Source organism: Hydra vulgaris, chromosome 07, assembly GCF_038396675.1.
Source record: "Hydra vulgaris chromosome 07, alternate assembly HydraT2T_AEP".
NCBI classification, from domain to species: Eukaryota; Metazoa; Cnidaria; class Hydrozoa; order Anthoathecata; family Hydridae; genus Hydra; species Hydra vulgaris.
Genome location: NC_088926.1, coordinates 22,536,388 through 22,555,000, shown reverse-complemented (window position 1 = coordinate 22,555,000; position 18,613 = coordinate 22,536,388). Strand labels below are relative to the sequence as shown.

At 28.2% G+C, this 18,613-nt stretch overlaps 1 protein-coding gene across 7 annotated transcripts in view; it reads right to left on the bottom strand.

The window, feature by feature from the left end:
- Window positions 1–18,613, bottom strand: part of LOC136082347 (uncharacterized) — a 448,050-nt gene that overhangs the window by 241,891 nt on the left and 187,546 nt on the right. For all 7 annotated transcript variants that reach the window (XM_065801362.1, XM_065801364.1, XM_065801367.1 and 4 more), the window contains exons 16-17: window positions 2,986–3,111; window positions 2,200–2,331 (exon numbers count right to left, since the gene is read on the bottom strand). In XM_065801362.1, coding sequence (XP_065657434.1) covers window positions 2,200–2,331; window positions 2,986–3,111 — 258 coding nt within the window. The remainder of the gene's footprint in view (window positions 1–2,199; window positions 2,332–2,985; window positions 3,112–18,613) is intronic.

Sequence of the window (18,613 nt, the reverse complement as noted above, 5' to 3'; positions counted from 1 at the left end):
TTCGTTAGGATTTTTAAAGAACTTTGAAAAATACTTTTGATAAAATGTCTTGCTTCCATAAACTCATGATGGCTACATAAACATATCTATTGTAAGGTTATATCCTGAACCTCTTAAACTTAATGCTAAAACCTTACCTTGACCCTAATCTTTTTAATACTCGTTCCAATATAAAAACAATTGCCTTTAATGTAAATAGTTAATTGGAAAACCTTAATGAATGACTTAAGTTGAATAAACTCTCATTGAAAACCAGTAAAACTAAATATATTTTATTTAATCACCAATCTAATTTAGATGACTTGTCTCTGCAACATACTCAGCTAACTATAAATAACAATATAGTATACAGAGTTGCATCACTTAAAAACGTAGGAATAATATTTAATGAACAATTTAATTGTGAATATGATACAACGCTTATTGAAAAGAAAAATTATTCATAAAATAAAACACTTAGTAAAAAATGCTTTATAGATTTATATTATTCTTTTATCCGTAGTCACATAATCTATTGTATTTTTGCTTGGGCAAGTGCTTGCTCTTCGGCATTGAAAAATGCATATATTAAACAAACCTAAGGCAGAAAATTATTAACAATATCTCTAAATTATTTTCTGCTGAAAAGGGCAGATCATAAAAGTTAGTTTATTTTAAAGTAGACACATACATCAACATATAAAATATAAATTCAAAGAGTTCGTTGTAAAAAAGTTTTGAAGTTTTACTTTAAGTTATTAAATTAAACAGAAATTGCAGTTACTTATACGAGCTCTAACTATACTTCATGATATTATTTTGGTATAATTTCTAGTTTAAAGCAGTCACAAATTCTGTAAACTATCCTTATTGCTTTTGAATTACATGCACATTGATTTCATGCACATGGGTTTTATTTAATTTTAAAAGGGTTTTTAATAGGGTATATTGCCAGTTGATTGTTTTTGGTTTGTTTATGCTAGAAGTACCTATTAGGTTTGAAAGGTCTTAAAGGGAAATTTATTAGTAATTTCTGTATGCATGTTTTAATTGCTTCAATTTTGATCAGGTGTTTTTATTAGAATTTTAAATAATTGTGCCTAGTGTTTTCTAATAATGGTATGGTATTTGATTTATTTAGTTATTTTTACTTATATTGTACAGTAGATCTACACTTTTTACATCATATAATAAAAGACTATTAGCATTGTACAAATTTGGAAGCGGTTGGGTTTTTAGTATTTGTAGTACACCCTTTTTTACTGCAGTTTAGATAAGGCGTAAGTCACGGGGTAAAGCATAAGTGGCGATGACGTTTGTCTGACGGGATAAACTAGTTATTAGTGCTGATCCTCATTGAAACGCCAGTAATTATACACACGACTCTGATGAGATGTTTATTACTTAATCATTACACAAATTTTGTTTACACATTAGCATCAATGTTTTTTTTCCATTCTGAGGCCTTTCATTGTTGTATGCATACTTTTTATTTTTGTAATCAAATTTTTGTTTTATTAATTTTTTATTTTGGTGACATATTATTTGTATATCTTTGTACATATTAGTGTTTATAAAACAATTTCTTGTTTATTACTATTGTTAGTACTATTTGCATTGTCATAGTTATTTTTAAATATTCCTCTATTAATCTTTAGTTTTGTTTTGACAACTGTCAAAATATGTTTTGTTCAAAAAATAATTCTCTTTTTTTCTAATGTCCTTCATTTCTTCCCTCAGGTGATCACTGCTCGTGTGCGACCATTCGGCGAATTTTATATGATAGTGTTTTTAAATAAATTACCCTAACTGCTTTTGAATTACATGCACAATGATTTGAGGTAAAAAGGCTTAAAAACCAGTTTTAACGTTTAATAGATTTTGGCTATGATGACTAAAGATAAGTAGCAATAATCCATCTGTTTTTCTTTGCGTATGATTTAAAGGTTTTCATTGTTTATTAACAAAACCCACATGCAAAAATTAAACTTTTGAAAGTTTTCAAAGTGACAATGACTCAAAAATCTTTCAACCGAAAAAAAGTTGGTAAATATCAACAAAGTTTATCGTTATAAACAAGAGTAATGTTTGAGATTAGTTTTTTGAAATAATATGTTTCCATTTATGGGCAACAAATGAGCTAGTTTTAACGAGAAAACTTACAACTAGTATTTATAATAATGTAATTCAACAAAAGTATAAACCATAAAATAAACTTACGTGAACAAGAATTATTTCCGTCACTTGCAAGGCCTGAACCAATACCATATTCAACTTTGCATTTACATAATGCAACACCATGTTCGACAATACATTGTGCTTTTACTGCATCACATATTTGAGAGCAATTAGCTGAACAAAAATATAAAACTTTAAGATAAAAAACTGTAATATTTTACTTGAACTATCGTGAGCAATAATGGTTTTATTCAATTGCAAGCCAGCTTTTTTATCATTATTTAAAAAACAAGAACTTTTTATTTTAACAGCCAATTATATTTACAATAAATAATTTTGTGTTTAGTTTATCTTCTGTTAAATATGTTAATGCTAAATATTTATAGCTTAGTTATTTTAGCAATATATTATACTACACATCAAATTTTTAAATATTTTGCGTAAAACAATGTTTTAACTTAAAAAAACGGGAGTTTTTTTTCATTAAAATTTATAAATTATTTATAAATAGTACATATATTATAAAGTATGTTATTTTTTAAATGATTTAAGATGCTTTAAATAGACCTTTAACAACTAAATATTATTTGGTCAAATTCATAAGATTATATAAATCATTACTTTCAATAAGCTGTTTTTTTAAATAATTTGGATAAAAGTTAGTGGAAAATTTTTTTTTTGAATTTAAGTGAATATCTAAAAGTGTAATAAAAAGTAGAAATTTATATATCATATGTCTAAACGCAGTATGATTTATTTTCAGCAATACAAAATTTTTTTTAAACATGATTTTTGATATTTGTTAAATTTGCTTAGTGTAATACTTACGCACACAAAGAATATCATCATTATTAGTATAAATCTTGCTATATCCAGCATTACATTGACATGATTCAAGACCGTCTGCTAGAATACATTTAGATGTTGCTATGTCACATGTTTTATTGCATCTGGCTAAAAGTAATTAAAATATTTTATAAATATAGTTTAAAACTTGAATAACTTTTACAATTTATTAACTACTGGAATACGAACTATTTTTAAGTTTTCAAGTTCAGAAATTTCACACAGTTATCAAAATTTTTGTGGCTTACGAAAGTTAACAGAAGTTCGAAATTTTTTAAGAATATATGATTTTCTTTTTTGTTTTTATTTTTTTCTAAAAGAAAATATCATTTTGAAATCGCGTTTTTCTTAATAAAAACACCTAATGTTGATATAAGTTACGTTTTAAATACTTACCATGAAAAATCAAGCATGAACCAATCAATTTGCTTACTAAATTTAAATTTAATTTTTATTGTAAACTTATATTCTATATGTAGATGATGCATCACTTTTCATTATTATTTTATTTTTATATTTCCTCCAAAAACAATTTACATGTTTATACATTTAAAAAAAAGCCCTTTCTTCTTAAACACTTTTGAAATTAATATTGACACTTAAAAAATAAAACTTTATCGTTTTTTTGCAATGTATCAATCCGTAACCATTCCTAGATAATTTGATGACCAAAACATTAGGAAGTTGGCGGCCCAGAAAAAAATTAAAAAGTAAACTATTCGTCGAGCGGAAAGAGACCCATTTAGGAAAAAAAAGCCCGAGTGGAGTTACTGGACGGAGGCTCAATACCGGGTAAAAAATGAGTAAGAAAATTATTATTTTAAATGCGAAATGGAAATCCAGTAACAAAAATATTATTTTAATTGTGATTCCTTATACGTTTTGTATACATTTTAAGTCTAAAAATTTGCGGAAATAAAGTTTTTCAAAACGGCAAGTTTTACATTTATGTAGATTTCATAAACGTTTAAAAAATTCAACTTTTTGCGTTTGTGTGCAACAAAGTCTTAAATTAGTAGTGAATAACGTTAAAACTGGACGGTATCTTGTTTGATGGATGTCATTGCCAGACTTATTAGACAAATAGATTTTGATTATTTTTCACTTAAAAAAACCTTTATTTACCCAATGCAACAGTAATCGGAATCTTTAAAGTTATATAAAGGGCTATAGTGACATTTGGAATAAAAGTATTTAAACCATGATCATAGATAAAACGTAAAGTATCATAAGAAGACAAAAAACTAACTGGAACAACATTTAAAATTCATTCAGTAAAACTTTTATGTCAATAACTGAACCAGATGTATTTAAAAGTGCATTACTTTAATCCAGCGCCCCTATTTCAAACTAAGGAATTGCAAAACTAATATTTTATTTCTGCGTTACTATTAATTCTCCGACTTGAGAAACGGTTCAACAATAAAAACTGACATATAAAAATCAAATTATTAGTTTTACAACCAATAAGTAAAAACAAAGTAAATCAATATGTTCTTTAAACAAAGTAACAAAGGTGCTCAATTTGATATTTTTGAGCTTTTCTGACCCTACAAATATCGATGAAAAGAGATTCTTTCAATCTTCAGTTAACTGAACGGTTGCTCACCCTTAGCAACTGACGCAAGAAAAGTGTTGAAAATCTAAGGTATGATGCAAAGGCACGAAAAAAGGTTCAAGCTCCTTCTCAATAATTTGATTGCGTTGCTGTAGAAGGTGTTCTTGCTTGAAAATTGTTTTACGGGCATTGTTAAAACGGTAAACTTCTTCAATCAGCACATTTGCTGTTCACATCTTTCGTATAAAACTGTGCAAGTTGGAAAGCCTTATTTTAAACAGAAATATCATCATTGTTCAAAGATATGAATGAAAAAACATTTTTAACCATTCTTCTTGCCTGAAAATTTATTATTATTATTATTATTATTATTATTATTATTATTATTATTATTATTATTATTATTATTATTTACCTATTTTGTCATTAAAGAAAAGAATACGATGCCTTTGTAGCGTTTTTAAATAACTGCGTTAAAATTTTATTGCGCAGAAGTTTTCAACCGTTCAAACTACTTTTGCGGTAAAATAATTTAAAATAATACTTAAGCAGTAATATTTCCACGTTAAAATTTTACTTCACTCGTTACAATTTTACAGACTCGTTAGTTAACAATTTATATTGCTTATTTTGTCAAGATGTACAAAAATATAAACTTTAATGAGATCACAAAGTGACAATTTTTTTCCTGAATATGTGATTGAGAATTCAAAAGACGATTCTTTATCTGAAGATGTGATTGAGAAAAGTAAATTTTAAAAAGCAGTGTGAAAACTTTATTATTGCTGACAATAAGTTGATGTATCCCAAAAAAGGGATTGGCAACGTGAGAAAAACTTAATTTATTGATTGAAGTTTTTAATAATTTAAAAGGTCTTAGTTAAACAAAAAAAACTAATTAAACAATGTTTTGGGTTGTGCTTTGTTGTGAATAAAAACAATATTTTTAAATTTGAAAGTTCGAAAACTTACAGCTTTAAAACAACTCAAAATACTGTAAAAATTTCATACAAATAGTTTTTTTTTATTGTAGGCGATTGTGGTAATAGATAGGGAAGAACAATTAAACTTTGCTAAAGAAGTCCATAAAGGTCTTAGAACTTTTGAGAAAGCTGTTGCTAACCACTAAGGAAATAACGTTGTGAGAAAGCAAATTTCTTCTATATTTTTTTGGCATTCAATTGTGAAGGATACTACCAAACACGTAGCTCAATGTGAACAATGCTGAAAAAAATCTCTAACAGAAACCTAAAAGTGTCTCCTGCTTTAAAACCGTTTAAAGTAGAACAACAAGTTATAAAACAATTTTATGTAGATTTAATAAAATTATCTGAATAAAATGGATTCAATTATGTAATTGTCCTTATAGATTATTATAGATTATTTTTCTAAATAGACTAAAGCTGAACCGCTTATTGACAAAGCAGCAGTATCAGTACCTGCCTTTCTTTATTGAGTCATTTGCAGGCACGGTTGTTTTCAAATACAAATTAACGACCAATGTCATGCAATCGTATAATCAGTATCCATTGCACTACATGATATAACAGGCGTTCAGTAATGTGTAACCTCTGCTAACCATCCACAAGCTAATGGCCCTGTGGAGAGACAGAATCAGAGAATTAAAAAAGCAATTATTAAGGTCTAAAATGAAAATGTAAAAGACTAAGCCTCAGATTTAGATGGGATCCCTTTTGCTTTACGTGGAAAAGTGCTCAATTCAATAGGGCTATTGACCATTTTACCTTAAGTATAACCAATAACCTTGTCTTCAAATAAATGTAAAGTACACAAATATATTTATTGGGATAACAGCAATCCTAATGCATAATGCTATAAAAAGCAATTGCGCCTAACTTTTTTATACTTTGTTTACATCTTCAGTTTGCGCTAGGGTTTTATTTTCCTTACAAAAATACGTTTTCTGACCTTTGCTACAAAATAAAAAATAAAAAAACTATGCATTAATAGAGTTGTAACAAAGTTTAAACATTACACAATGACTAAGTTAGAAATGGTTACAATTTTGAAGAACGTATTTTAATGTCTTCAGTTGCCGTTAGAGGGCTGAGTTTTTGCACAAAGAACACTATATCATGAGTTTCTGGCAAACAAGCTCTTCAGCCCATAATGTACAAATAATGTTTTATTAGAGTGGAAAATGTTTTTGAAAAATGTTTGAAGTTTAGATGTAATAAAGTTTAACTAACTGATTCGTTTGGATCTGTCTCAAACAGTCTTTTTGTTTTGATTAAAGGCATTGTTTTTTGCGATGCAAGTCTTGCACGAATAATGCCGCCTCTACCAGCCAAACCCCAGACTTGATCTGAAGCTTGTGTTGCAAGTTTGATGCATCTGTCTACTCCTTGAGGATTAGGGTGGAGTGAAAAAGATATTTTTTTATAAAACTCTATTTTACTTCCAAATGTCTAAATTAGTTACAAAAAAACGAAAAAATTCTAAGATGTCAAAGATAAAAAAAGTTGGACAAGAATTACACCCTGCAGCAATTTTTGGCCAAATAGGAAAACTTTTTCAAAATTTTCCATGGTTTATATTTTTTATTCTAAATATTGATTTGCAGCACCCTTAACGAAATTGTTTCTAGTTTATTAACATGTTATTTTAATGGAATCAAACAGGTGAATTTATTACATAATTTTAACGTACATAAAGAAATAAATATTATTAAACAGTGTTATATAGTGCCTTGGTTTTAAATATTTGCATTCTTTTTCTTGATTGCAGACAGACACGTATCATACCATCTATTTTATTTCGCTAGAAATAGAGGCAGAAACAGCTGTCACCTCTTTGCACAACGTTCTACAGCTAGTGTGTGGACGGTAACTTATCCAAAAGAAAACTTAGTTGAATGCAATTCTTTTTTGCTTCTTTCAGTTCCTTATCAGTGAGCTGCATTGTTAGTGTTGGCTCTGTCCGTTGTGTATTGCTTCAATCAATCAATTCGTATTCTTTGCTATAAAATTAAGAGTCGGAACTTTAATTTGTTGCACATTAGTTTGATTAGCATTCATACTTTTTTCTTATCTAGCTCACTGTATACACTTAACACCAAATTCTCGTATTTGTGGCTGCTCATCTGGTATCATTGCAAGTAGAATATTTTCTTAATGACCAAAGAATGCATTTTTTTGATAAAATTTGTCTATTACTTTACGTAATGCATCTAGAAGACACCTTGATTTGACTGTTGTGCTGCATAGATACCTGCTCCCATAAAAAATAGAGGACTTCATTTTGATGATAAACCACATAGAGGCATAAACGCGCAAAATGTTTGTTGCTATAGTTACTAAAATTAATGAAGGACTGGTGGTAGAAATATATAATCTGAGGTGGTGAGCCATCTAGAATGAGCCACTTTTCTAGGGCTGTGCTTTTCCAGTTTGCTACTTAGTACAACTTGGTTGATGTCAAAAAGGTAAAGCTGATCTGTACTGAGCACTTTTCTGTCCACCTCTGATATTTCTGCATTATGGTTTATAGGTTAAAAACCAATAGCTTTTAAGATCGCACAAGTTTCAGGAGACTTTCAAATAGAACCTGAACAGTATCTAGAACCAAATGCTAGTCCACCCAATTCTGAATACAATTGACATATTAGAAGCTCATTTGCATGTAACAAACAAAATACCCATTTAAGAGGCTGTTGGAGTTCTAAATCAATCAATCTCATCACACCACCCATGTTTCCAGTGTTTACCTTTCTTCCATCACAGCCAAGCCCTAGTAAATCATCCAAAATAATACTGCGTTTCTTAGAGTACTTTATAATTTGAGATTTAAACCTTCAGCTGTTCCGTTAAGAGGAGTGCAGTATCGTATAAAATACCCTTCAGATTCCTGAATCGTGGATACGTGCTCTTTATTCATGGTTTTCTTCTTATTAAAAAATGTAAGGTTCTGGTCTTTTTTGCCATCAAAGAACAACGCATTTACTTTGACTTAACTTACCTTTAAGTTATCCCTTGTTTTCATACGCTCACGTTTTATCCTGCTCTGGAAACAATATATTTTTGTCATCATTTGAAATAATGCCAATATTTCAAATGATGACAAAAATATTATTGGTTATTGCATCTAATTTGGATGCACCAATTTTGTTTTTAGTTAATAATGTTTTTATTTTTGTCTTAATGCTGCATCCATGTCCTGATGCAGTCTCTTCATGTCCTAGGTACTTTGACCCTGGTTCTTGTACTGAAACTACATGTTCTTTTTTGATAGTTTTTTGTATATTTTTCTCCTTGTTTATATTAATAACTAATGTTGTATCTTTTCTTTCATCAAAATAAAAACCTTCTAACATTTGAATATTTTCATGGTCTAAATGTTGTATTTTAACTCTGTTTTTCTTTTGTTTTCTTTGAATCTTATTTTTATCAATTACTTTAGATTGGTCTCTTTTTAAAAATATATTCATGCCTTCTAGCACAGAACATGCTGTAATGGCGACACCTCAGTTTGAAACACCTACTCTGTCGCAGGCTTATGCTAAGGATAAAAACAACGATCTCATTTTTTCAGTTTTAACTTTTCTTTTTTATTTTCGCTTGCGGCCTTCAGCTGTGTTTAAACAATTAGCATCTGATTCTGAGTCAGTATTCCAAATCACAGAGTCATTAGAGAAAGAATCTTGATATATAGAATAAAAACTTGAATTCTGAATGCGGCCGAATGATATTGCATGAGCTTCAATACCTGTAATAGCACAAGAATGTGTTGATGGGTTAGTCAGCATGGGGCTATTTACTCTATTTGTTCTTGCTTCTTTTTGCCGTAATCTAAAAGTAGTTAGAATATCAAGTCCTTCCATTTATATAATCTTCAGAAATCTGCGATCGCTGAGAAAATCATGTTCTTTCTCTGGTACCTTCTTGACTATTTCACAGATCCATTTAGAAAAATCAAGTTATTTGCATGCTGCAATGTTAAATAAAGTGTTTCTGCATGCCTGAGTAATGTAATTATTTTTCGATCTACAATTTGTCTGTATGTTTTGTTTATTTAACAGACTCCATAATATTTTTATACGATTGCAATCAAGAAACATTTTTACGATGCGTTTATGAGACACAGAAGGTATTGATGCTTTTCACCACAAGTTTTCTATATTGTGCACCAAACTTTTAGATATTATTTTTAATGAAGGTTGTTTTCCACACTTTTCCACTCTCATTTTCTGCATTGAAAAAAGAAAACTTAACACGACATGTTTGTATTTTGGCAAGACATTTTCACGAAAGTCTGCTAGTGAACCAAAGATAGGACAAGTAGACTTTTTCCTTGCTGTCACTGCAGCAGAAGACAAAAAAATGCACAAATCTCCACTTGTTTATTCAGAGTCTCTATCTCGATGAAAAACACTATAATTGTTAAATTGAAAATTGAAATTAATTTAATTTCCTTATCACGGCACCATGTTTTGGTTTGACATATAATTTAAAGTTAATCTTGACATTAAATAAAAATTGTTTGGATTTCTAAAGAATTTTTTAGAGGCTCCTAATATTAAGGTGTAGGATAGATAATGCAGTTAAATTTATGTCAGCAATAATACTTGAGATATCTGAACAACAGTAATAAGGATTTAAGTTTAATAATCCCGCCTCATCAAGATACAATTTGATATCTGATTGATTTTTCAACAGTATACATTTGTTTATTAGGAAATGTTCAAGATTATTCATGTCAATAATAATAAATGCGCTATTATCAAAATTGTTTTTAAATTATTGATTAGTTTCCATTTTAAAAATATAAATTTAAGATAACAATCATAAGCAAATTAAAATAATTACTTTTCCTTTTGAATCCACTCACGAACGATTAGTTTATTGTAAGGTATTATCGCAATCTTGCCAAGCTCTCTTTCCTTTTTTATTCGCACTTTTAAATCTTTTCTTATTAGTATTGTTTCTGCGCAGTAAACTTCATTAACGTAAACTTTTTTTCCTTTCAATTTTTGGAGGATTTTCAAAATAGCATCTCTATCTTTATAATTTAAAAGTTTTATAACAGCTGTTTTAATCTTTTTCGAGTCTCTAATCCAAGTCCAATGGGCCCGTTCATTTTTTACATTTTTCAATTTAAGTGAATCTTTGAAGGGTTTTTGCACTTTTAATTCAGTCTCATTCCGATTTTCGTTTTCAATTTCTTTTAATCCGTCCATTCTCAAGTTATTTCTTTTTGAGCGGTCTTTTATTACCCTAAACTTACTTATTATTTTTGTGATGTCGCTATATTTTATCTTGTTATTAATTTCTTTTTTTTTCTTCAGTAAATCTAATTTATCTGAGATAATAACATCGTTCGCGTGAATAAATTTCTACATATAACTGAATTCAGTTACCAATAGCGTAACGGATTTATTTGTTAATTCAAGCTCGTTTGTAATGTTAATTATTTTATTTAAGTTAGCAATATTATCTTTATTTTTCTTATCAAATTGTTCAGAGATAAATTTTTTTTTAGCAGCTGTTACTGAAGTAAATGTTTTTTTGTGCCTTTTTAATAGTTTTCTAGTTTCGTTTAGGATGTCGATTTTTTTGCTTTTCAAGCATTTTAGAGAATAATTTTTTGATACAGTTTATATCCATAACAAGAATTTGAACCATACCATGAAAATAGAAGAAAAATGTTTTTAATAATAGTAAAAACGAGAACAAAAATAAAATAAGTTTCAGCTAAATAATTTCAAAGCTTTAAAACGTGTCTGCTCCTGTTGAAAGTAGTGTAAAAATAACTTGGTTAAATTAATTAATGATGACACTCTAACTATTTTAGAGATGCCAATATAAAAATCAGGACGTTTTTAGGAAATATATTCTCTATCGTGAAGTCTATGAGAAATGTATACTAAGTTTTATTAAGTTTAAGGACAATTTGTTCGCCTTAAACCATTCCGCTAGATTTGAAAACTACTTATTATTTTATATAAAACATAGATATCTCCATTAGAATAAAATAAGTTTGTGTCATCTACATATAAAACTGCCTTTAAAATGTTTAAAAACTAATGAAAATTGTTTACATAAATTAGAAATAAAAAGGAACCTAGAACTGAGCCTTCAGGAACACCGCAAGTTATAGTCGAGTAATCAGTTTTTCTTTCTTTATGTCATATGTAATGTTTTCTATTGTTTAGATTTTTAGGCCATTCTAATACTTTTGAGTTTTTTCATATGAATGCTATGGTCTATTGTATCAAAGGCTCTGGTAATATCTATAAAAACTTCGAGGGTAATTTACTTTCGTCAAATGTTTTAAATATACTGCGAACAATATTAAAAATGACATAGTCAGTTGAATACCCTATAATAATATTTAGCCAAAATTCAATTATAGAGTAATTTCACGACAGTCTCACAAAAAATGGAAAAAACTAAACCAAGCCAATATATATAACACTATATATCAGTAGAAAGCTCTACTTATCCTCTTTCAGAAAATATATAGCTTAAAATAGTATGCCGCTATCATAATAAAAATATATGGTCTGAAACAGTAAATAAAATTTGTAGTTTTTACGACAAATTTATTTATATTTAATTGCAAAAGTTCAATTGAACCTACGAAAAAGTCAAAACTGTCTTGCTCATTGCAATCAGGTTTTTAGCTGCAATAATCATAGCTAACTATGATAAAAACTTAGTTATTACCAAACGAATTCAGAAAACCATTTGTTTTAATCAAATGTTATAACCAATATTGTCACGCTGTCACAGTTAGGGTACCAATAGTTTTACTTCTATGACAACCAGTAAAACTTAGGATTTCAAAGTTCCAGCGCAATGATAACTCTATCTAGTTCATCTAAAAGATACTAACATGTTTAAATAATAATTAGCTCTAGTTATTTTTAGAATCGCTTTATAACACTGCGTGACGTCACGGTATGATAATTTTTTAACAAAATTTAAAACAAAGTTTGAAACAAAGTTTAAAACAAAGTTTAAAACAAAGTTTAAAACAAAGTTTAAAACAAAGTTTAAAACAAAGTTTAAAACAAAGTTTAAAACAAAGTTTAAAACAAAGTTTAAAACAAAGTTTAAAACAAAGTTTAAAACAAAGTTTAAAACAAAGTTTAAAACAAAGTTTAAAACAAAGTTTAAAACAAAGTTTAAAACAAAGTTTAAAACAAAGTTTAAAACAAAGTTTAAAACAAAGTTTAAAACAAAGTTTAAAACAAAGTTTAAAACAAAGTTTAAAACAAAATTTAAAACAAAGTTTAAAACAAAATTTAAAACAAAATTTAAAACAAAATTTACTTTCTTTGACATTTTCTACAAAGACTACAAAATATAGGTATGTTTTGCATAGGCATCATTTAGGAGATGAATTCTCAACTATCCTTGAGACTCTCCTTTAGGATACATAGAACCTTTCTAAGGGATAGTTGTAATTCCATTAAACCTTAGTAATTCCATTAATTAAGGCTTAGTAATTCCATTTAGCCTTAGTAATTCCATTAAGCCTTAGTAATTCCATGTGATTCCATTAAGCCTTAAGAAGTAATACATGCATCTCCTTAACTACTGTGCTGATTTTTTTTGTATCTTTCAAGGGTTAAACATACCTCTTTCTCATGCTAAACGTCGAAAGAAATATCGTGGAAGACAGTTAAAAAAATATGGCAAGAAACTAGTTAAAGAAAAAGAATCAAAAAGGAGAAAAAAAAGAGGACTTGCTAAATTGAAGACTTAGCGAGAAAAAGAAAGGCAACAAAAGAGAAAGAGCAAACAAAAAATAGCCGAATCAAAATCTGCAGCTGTTACATCACCCCCTTACAAATCTGCAAACACTCTTAAAAAAGCTGTTAAGAGAGCCGAGTCAGCACTACAAAAATCACTTAGAAAGTGGGCAAATTTTATACAAAAACTTTTAACAAAAATGAATAAAATCCCTAGCCCAGAAAAAAAACTTAGTAAAACTGCAATAGATGCTATTACTGTAAAACTGGTTCTTGAATTTTATCAGCGTGATGATATATCCGTCAATCACCTTGTAAAAGAGACACCATTGTAGTTAGATTAAATAACAAAAGGAAACTGTGCAAAAACGTCATTGGTATATAAATGTTAATGAAGCTTATGCCACTTTTATAGGTGATTATCCAAAAGAATCAGTTGGAAAATCAAAGTTTCCTAGTTTAAGTCCACCAGATGTGCTTTTGTTGAGCTTAATGTCGGAAAAAATTAAAGATGGTAATGGAAAAGAATATATTAAAAAAAATTGAAAAAAAAAGAGCAGAATTAATGATCTTTACAGCACCTTTTCAAAATCTTTACCTTTATTTCTTTGGCAGTATTTTATTAAACAGAAGCAATCAAAGACATATTGTGATCATAAGGTCCAACTTCAAAGTAATCCTGACACAGCCGTTCTTCGAGTGGATTTTGGTAAAAATTTTTCAACTTTGAGGCAAGATGAAGTGCAGTCAGCATATTGACACAAGAAGCAGGTTACTGTGTTTACTGCTGTATTTTGGTACCAAAATTCATGCTCATCAGCTGTAAAGTTTCGAATGATTTGAGCCAATCAATAGGATCTATTCTCGTATTTGTCTTTAATCTATTATCTATCCATATTGAAGCAATTGTTAAAATACTACAGGTTTGGAAAGACGGGCTAAGTAATCAATTTAAAAACTATTTTATTGCATCAGTAATACCCTGGTTGGAAGAACGGCATGACTTAAAACTATTCTGGAACTTTTTTGCTGCTTCACATAAAAAATGTATAGCGCGATTCCACGACGGTCGTGGAATCGCGCTATACATGATTCGCTCTGTGATTTAAGAGAAGCAAGGGAGTATTGAAATTGGTCTGTATTTTTCAGGATTTAAAATGTCTTCTGATTTTAAAATGGGTATGACCCTCCCAATTTTAACTTTAATTGGATAAACACTTAGTTTTAAAGAGAAATCAAAAATTTGTAAAAGAGCGATTGTTAAGCATTTTATCAATTTTGCAATACTAAAATTTAAGAGTTTGCAATACCATTAATAATATTAAATCCTACGCTTTTATTTATTTTTAAAAGATATACTGCATTTAAGAGTCTCTTTTCAGTAGTTTCATAATTATCCACCTTAGAGGTTTTATAAGAAGTAAGATATGACTCAAAGTTTACTTCATTAGTTTCTATTTTTGACACTAAAGTGGAAACTACACTGACAAAATATTGGTAAAGTGTTTCAGCAGTTAAACATTTATTTGTAAAAGTTTTATTATTAATTTTAATATTTAGTTAGAGCTGGGTATATTGGGACATTCATGTCTGATGCCTAATATCTTTTAAATTTTTTTGATTCAACATTTTTAATTAATGTGACTCAAGACTCAAAAAAAATTGGTTTTAGAATTACCAAAATGCATTAAAAGTATCAAAATGCATCAGTAAGTTAGCGAAAAACAAATTTGCTTGCTTTTTTAAGCAAAATTTATTTTTTAAAAATTTATATTTTTTAGGCAATTTCAAAATCTGGTTTTAAAAAAATATCTAAAATTGAACTTTTTGAATAGTTTTAACTTAAGTAAAGTTGCTTTTGTGGGGCAAATAGGAGCAAACATGTTATTTAAATATTTGACTATATTACTACCATTTTGTTGCAGTTGAATGATTTTTTTTTAATTTAAAATACTGTTAAAATACTAAACCTATAATCTCATAGACACTTTTAATGAAGCAGAAAAAATACAAGGAGATCAATCAGGAAAATCTGATGGGTCAGGAGTACCACTGACTGATGTTGAAAATTATTTTATAAGACCTAAAGGCTCTTTAACTTCAACCTCTTCAATTTCAACGCCACTTACTGTTACGCTTTTTAAAAAAGGGTAAGAACGTCATCTAATATGGATGACAAAGTATGAAGAATGTGGTAAAAAAGTGATGAAATGTAGTGGTTCAAAAGCTAGAAATAGTTATTCTGCTGACAAAGATTGCAGTGAAAGTGAAGACAGTAAGATTTTTTAAGACATTCATATTTTATTCTTCTTTTTTTTTGCATAGGTAATTTTTACAAAGCTAAATTAAAAATTCATTAAGGCTAAATTTTAAAATAAAAATGTCAATCTAATCCTTTTTTTGATTAATTTAATATTTTTTTTAAAAATTAGTGGGCATTTTTTTTCAAGCGTAACTGTTACCCTTGCAATTTTAAAAAATTGTTATAACTATAAAATTGTTATAACAAATGTTATAAACATCAAGGATGATTTTGTGTTAATATCAGAATTTTATAATAATTTATTCTAATAAGTGATTTTTGACATATTTTCAGTCATTAAGCTCGTCAGTAAAAGGAATTTAATTTTTTTAAATATATATTTCTCTAGGCGGTCATTCAGATTACAGCAAGAAGTCACAGTTAAAAATGTTGAAATCACTTCCTATCCTACCTAGTAAAATTTATTTATTATTTTTTTATATATATATTTATTTATTACTATTTCTTTTGAACAATAACTTAATTATTATTCTATAAAAAAGGTTTCCATACATATGATCAAATATATGATATGCTTAAAAATAATTCAATTATAACAGACAAGAATAAAGTACTATGTTTTGATAGAAAACCAGCATACAACAAATACATTTAAGATGACGGTAAAAGAAACTACTTAATCTTTAAGACCAAACAAAGCTTCAAGTGTTTTCATGCAGCCAAGTCTGAAGGTAAGACTACATTATAAACCAAATAATCCACCATTGTAATAATTGTCTAAACTACCCGACATAACTTACATATACAATGACCTAATATTACCCACTTGGACTAGGGCATCTTTATTCTTGGTCAATTATGATGGTTTTTCTCCGATAATCAAGAACTCTCCGCAATTTCATATCAATAGGACTATGGATGAGCAATTTTATACAATTTAATGTCCTTCCTGATATTAATATGAAGCAGGTTGTCCTGGATTACATGTTACTAGTAGCAGGGTGACCTAAGCTTACAAATTTTATTTTTAATGATAAAAATATAAATAAAACAGTTAAAAATATTACAAAGGGATTTTTATACTTTTACAATCACACCTTTTCTAAAACATGATTTTATTTTCAATTGAGTAATTTATTGAAAATAAAGTTACGCCTAATTGTTTATTTAGCCGAGAGTTTGGTATTGACCAACTTCGAGTTGTCTGACAAAGCAGACTAAGATGACCTAGATGAAAATGAGACTATGAATGATTATGATTCACTACAGACACAGTTAAAGAAAATACATGGTTTGTGCAATTTTATTATTGTTCCTATATTTTTCCATTTAATTTTTTTTTAATAGTTTTATATTATCTATTTTTTGTATTAATAAATTCAGGTCTGATCAGGGGCATCTGGGTCAAATAATCAGACTGGTACCCCTATTTTTTAAAATATCTTACTATTTATTTTATTAATATATTTATATATATTTTCCTTCTATGAAAACCTTCTACATGATCAGTTAGTTACCTTCTTTTTCTTTTGCGCCCCTCGGACATATGTTGCTTGGGACAAACTGGCTATAGTTTTTAACTTTTATAGAGTAGTTTGACTTAAAAAAATAAACAAATAATGGACTATTTGAAAAACAGTTCTATTGCTTCATTTTTCAAGCTACATATTAAATTCAAAAGAAGCTCTTTAGCTACTTTTGTTCGGAAAAAATCCAAGTTTTTATTTGTTTTTTGTTTGATATGATTATGGTTTTTTTAAATCCTTATTACCCTACTTTTTATACCAAGCTTGACCTATTTAGAAAAAGGTATAAAAATTCCTTTTTTTGCTTTATGAACAATGCCAGGGTGTTCTACTCTGATTACCTATCAACTTATAACTTTCATTGTTTAATCTATTTAGCTTTTACAGCAGAAAAACATGGTGCTTTAAATAATGTGACAGCCTATCAATTTGAAGATAATATGTTAGCTATAAAAAAATTGATGCGGGTCCTTCTCAAGTAGTAGCTCAGGTCGCTCGGCGACTTACAGAAATTATCAATAGCAAACTAACAGTCAGTAAAAAAAAGCACAATTTTAATCCAAAGAATGATGAATGCTATTATCTAAAGAGGAGAGATTTTGTGTTATAGACTCAATAAATAAAATAGAATTGCTAAAACTGCTATAAACAAAATAGAATTGCTAAAACTGCAATAAATAAAATAGAATTGCTAAAACAAATAGAATTGCTAAAACTGTGCTTATTCAAGTCTGTGCTAGAACAAAAAACTATTTCTCCTTTGTGAGTCGAAACTTGTGGTTATTTACCTAGTGAAAAACAAGCATACAGAAATGTTGAATACATCTTTTAATGATTTATTATCTAAGGCCATACGAATACCATTATAACTTTTGAGCCTGATAAGCTTTCATCAGCAGTTATTGTGTCACTTGTCCATAGTTTTCATTAATTTTTTATTTTGCACAAGCAGGTCGACAATGATTACAATAGTTATTTTTACAAGTTATTTTTACAACTTAGTTTGTTTTGTATTCATTGTATGCTAGATGAGCTAAAGAAATCTAAAGAGAATCTTTTAAAAATGCAGTGTTTAACTTTTATAAATTATATATTGTAAAATCTAATATTTTGTAATATATAACTTACAATTAAATTTAGGGTTAAGGATAGGGTTATATCTAAATATTGTTATATTTCTATATATTTTCGTTTTAGTAAATGAATGAATAAAAGTATGAAATATTATCTTAATATGAATGCGCTAACTTAATAGAAGTGTCGTTTCACTTTCGTTTTTAATAAAGATGTTTCAAGGCTTTTCTGAAAGCGTTTCTTTACCCCACGCGGTCTTTCAAGCAAGGTCTACAAGCCGATTAGAGCTGATAAATTTTTAGTTTCAAGCGGAATTGATGTTGTTCATTAACTTTACAATAAAAACTAAAATAAACGTTTGTTTGTAGTTGGTTATTCTTATTTTTCTAATTTTAAAGCCTGTTTCCTTTTCTTTAAATAAATTAAGACTGTTATTTGTGGACATATCTGTATTTACACAAATTTGCGTGTGT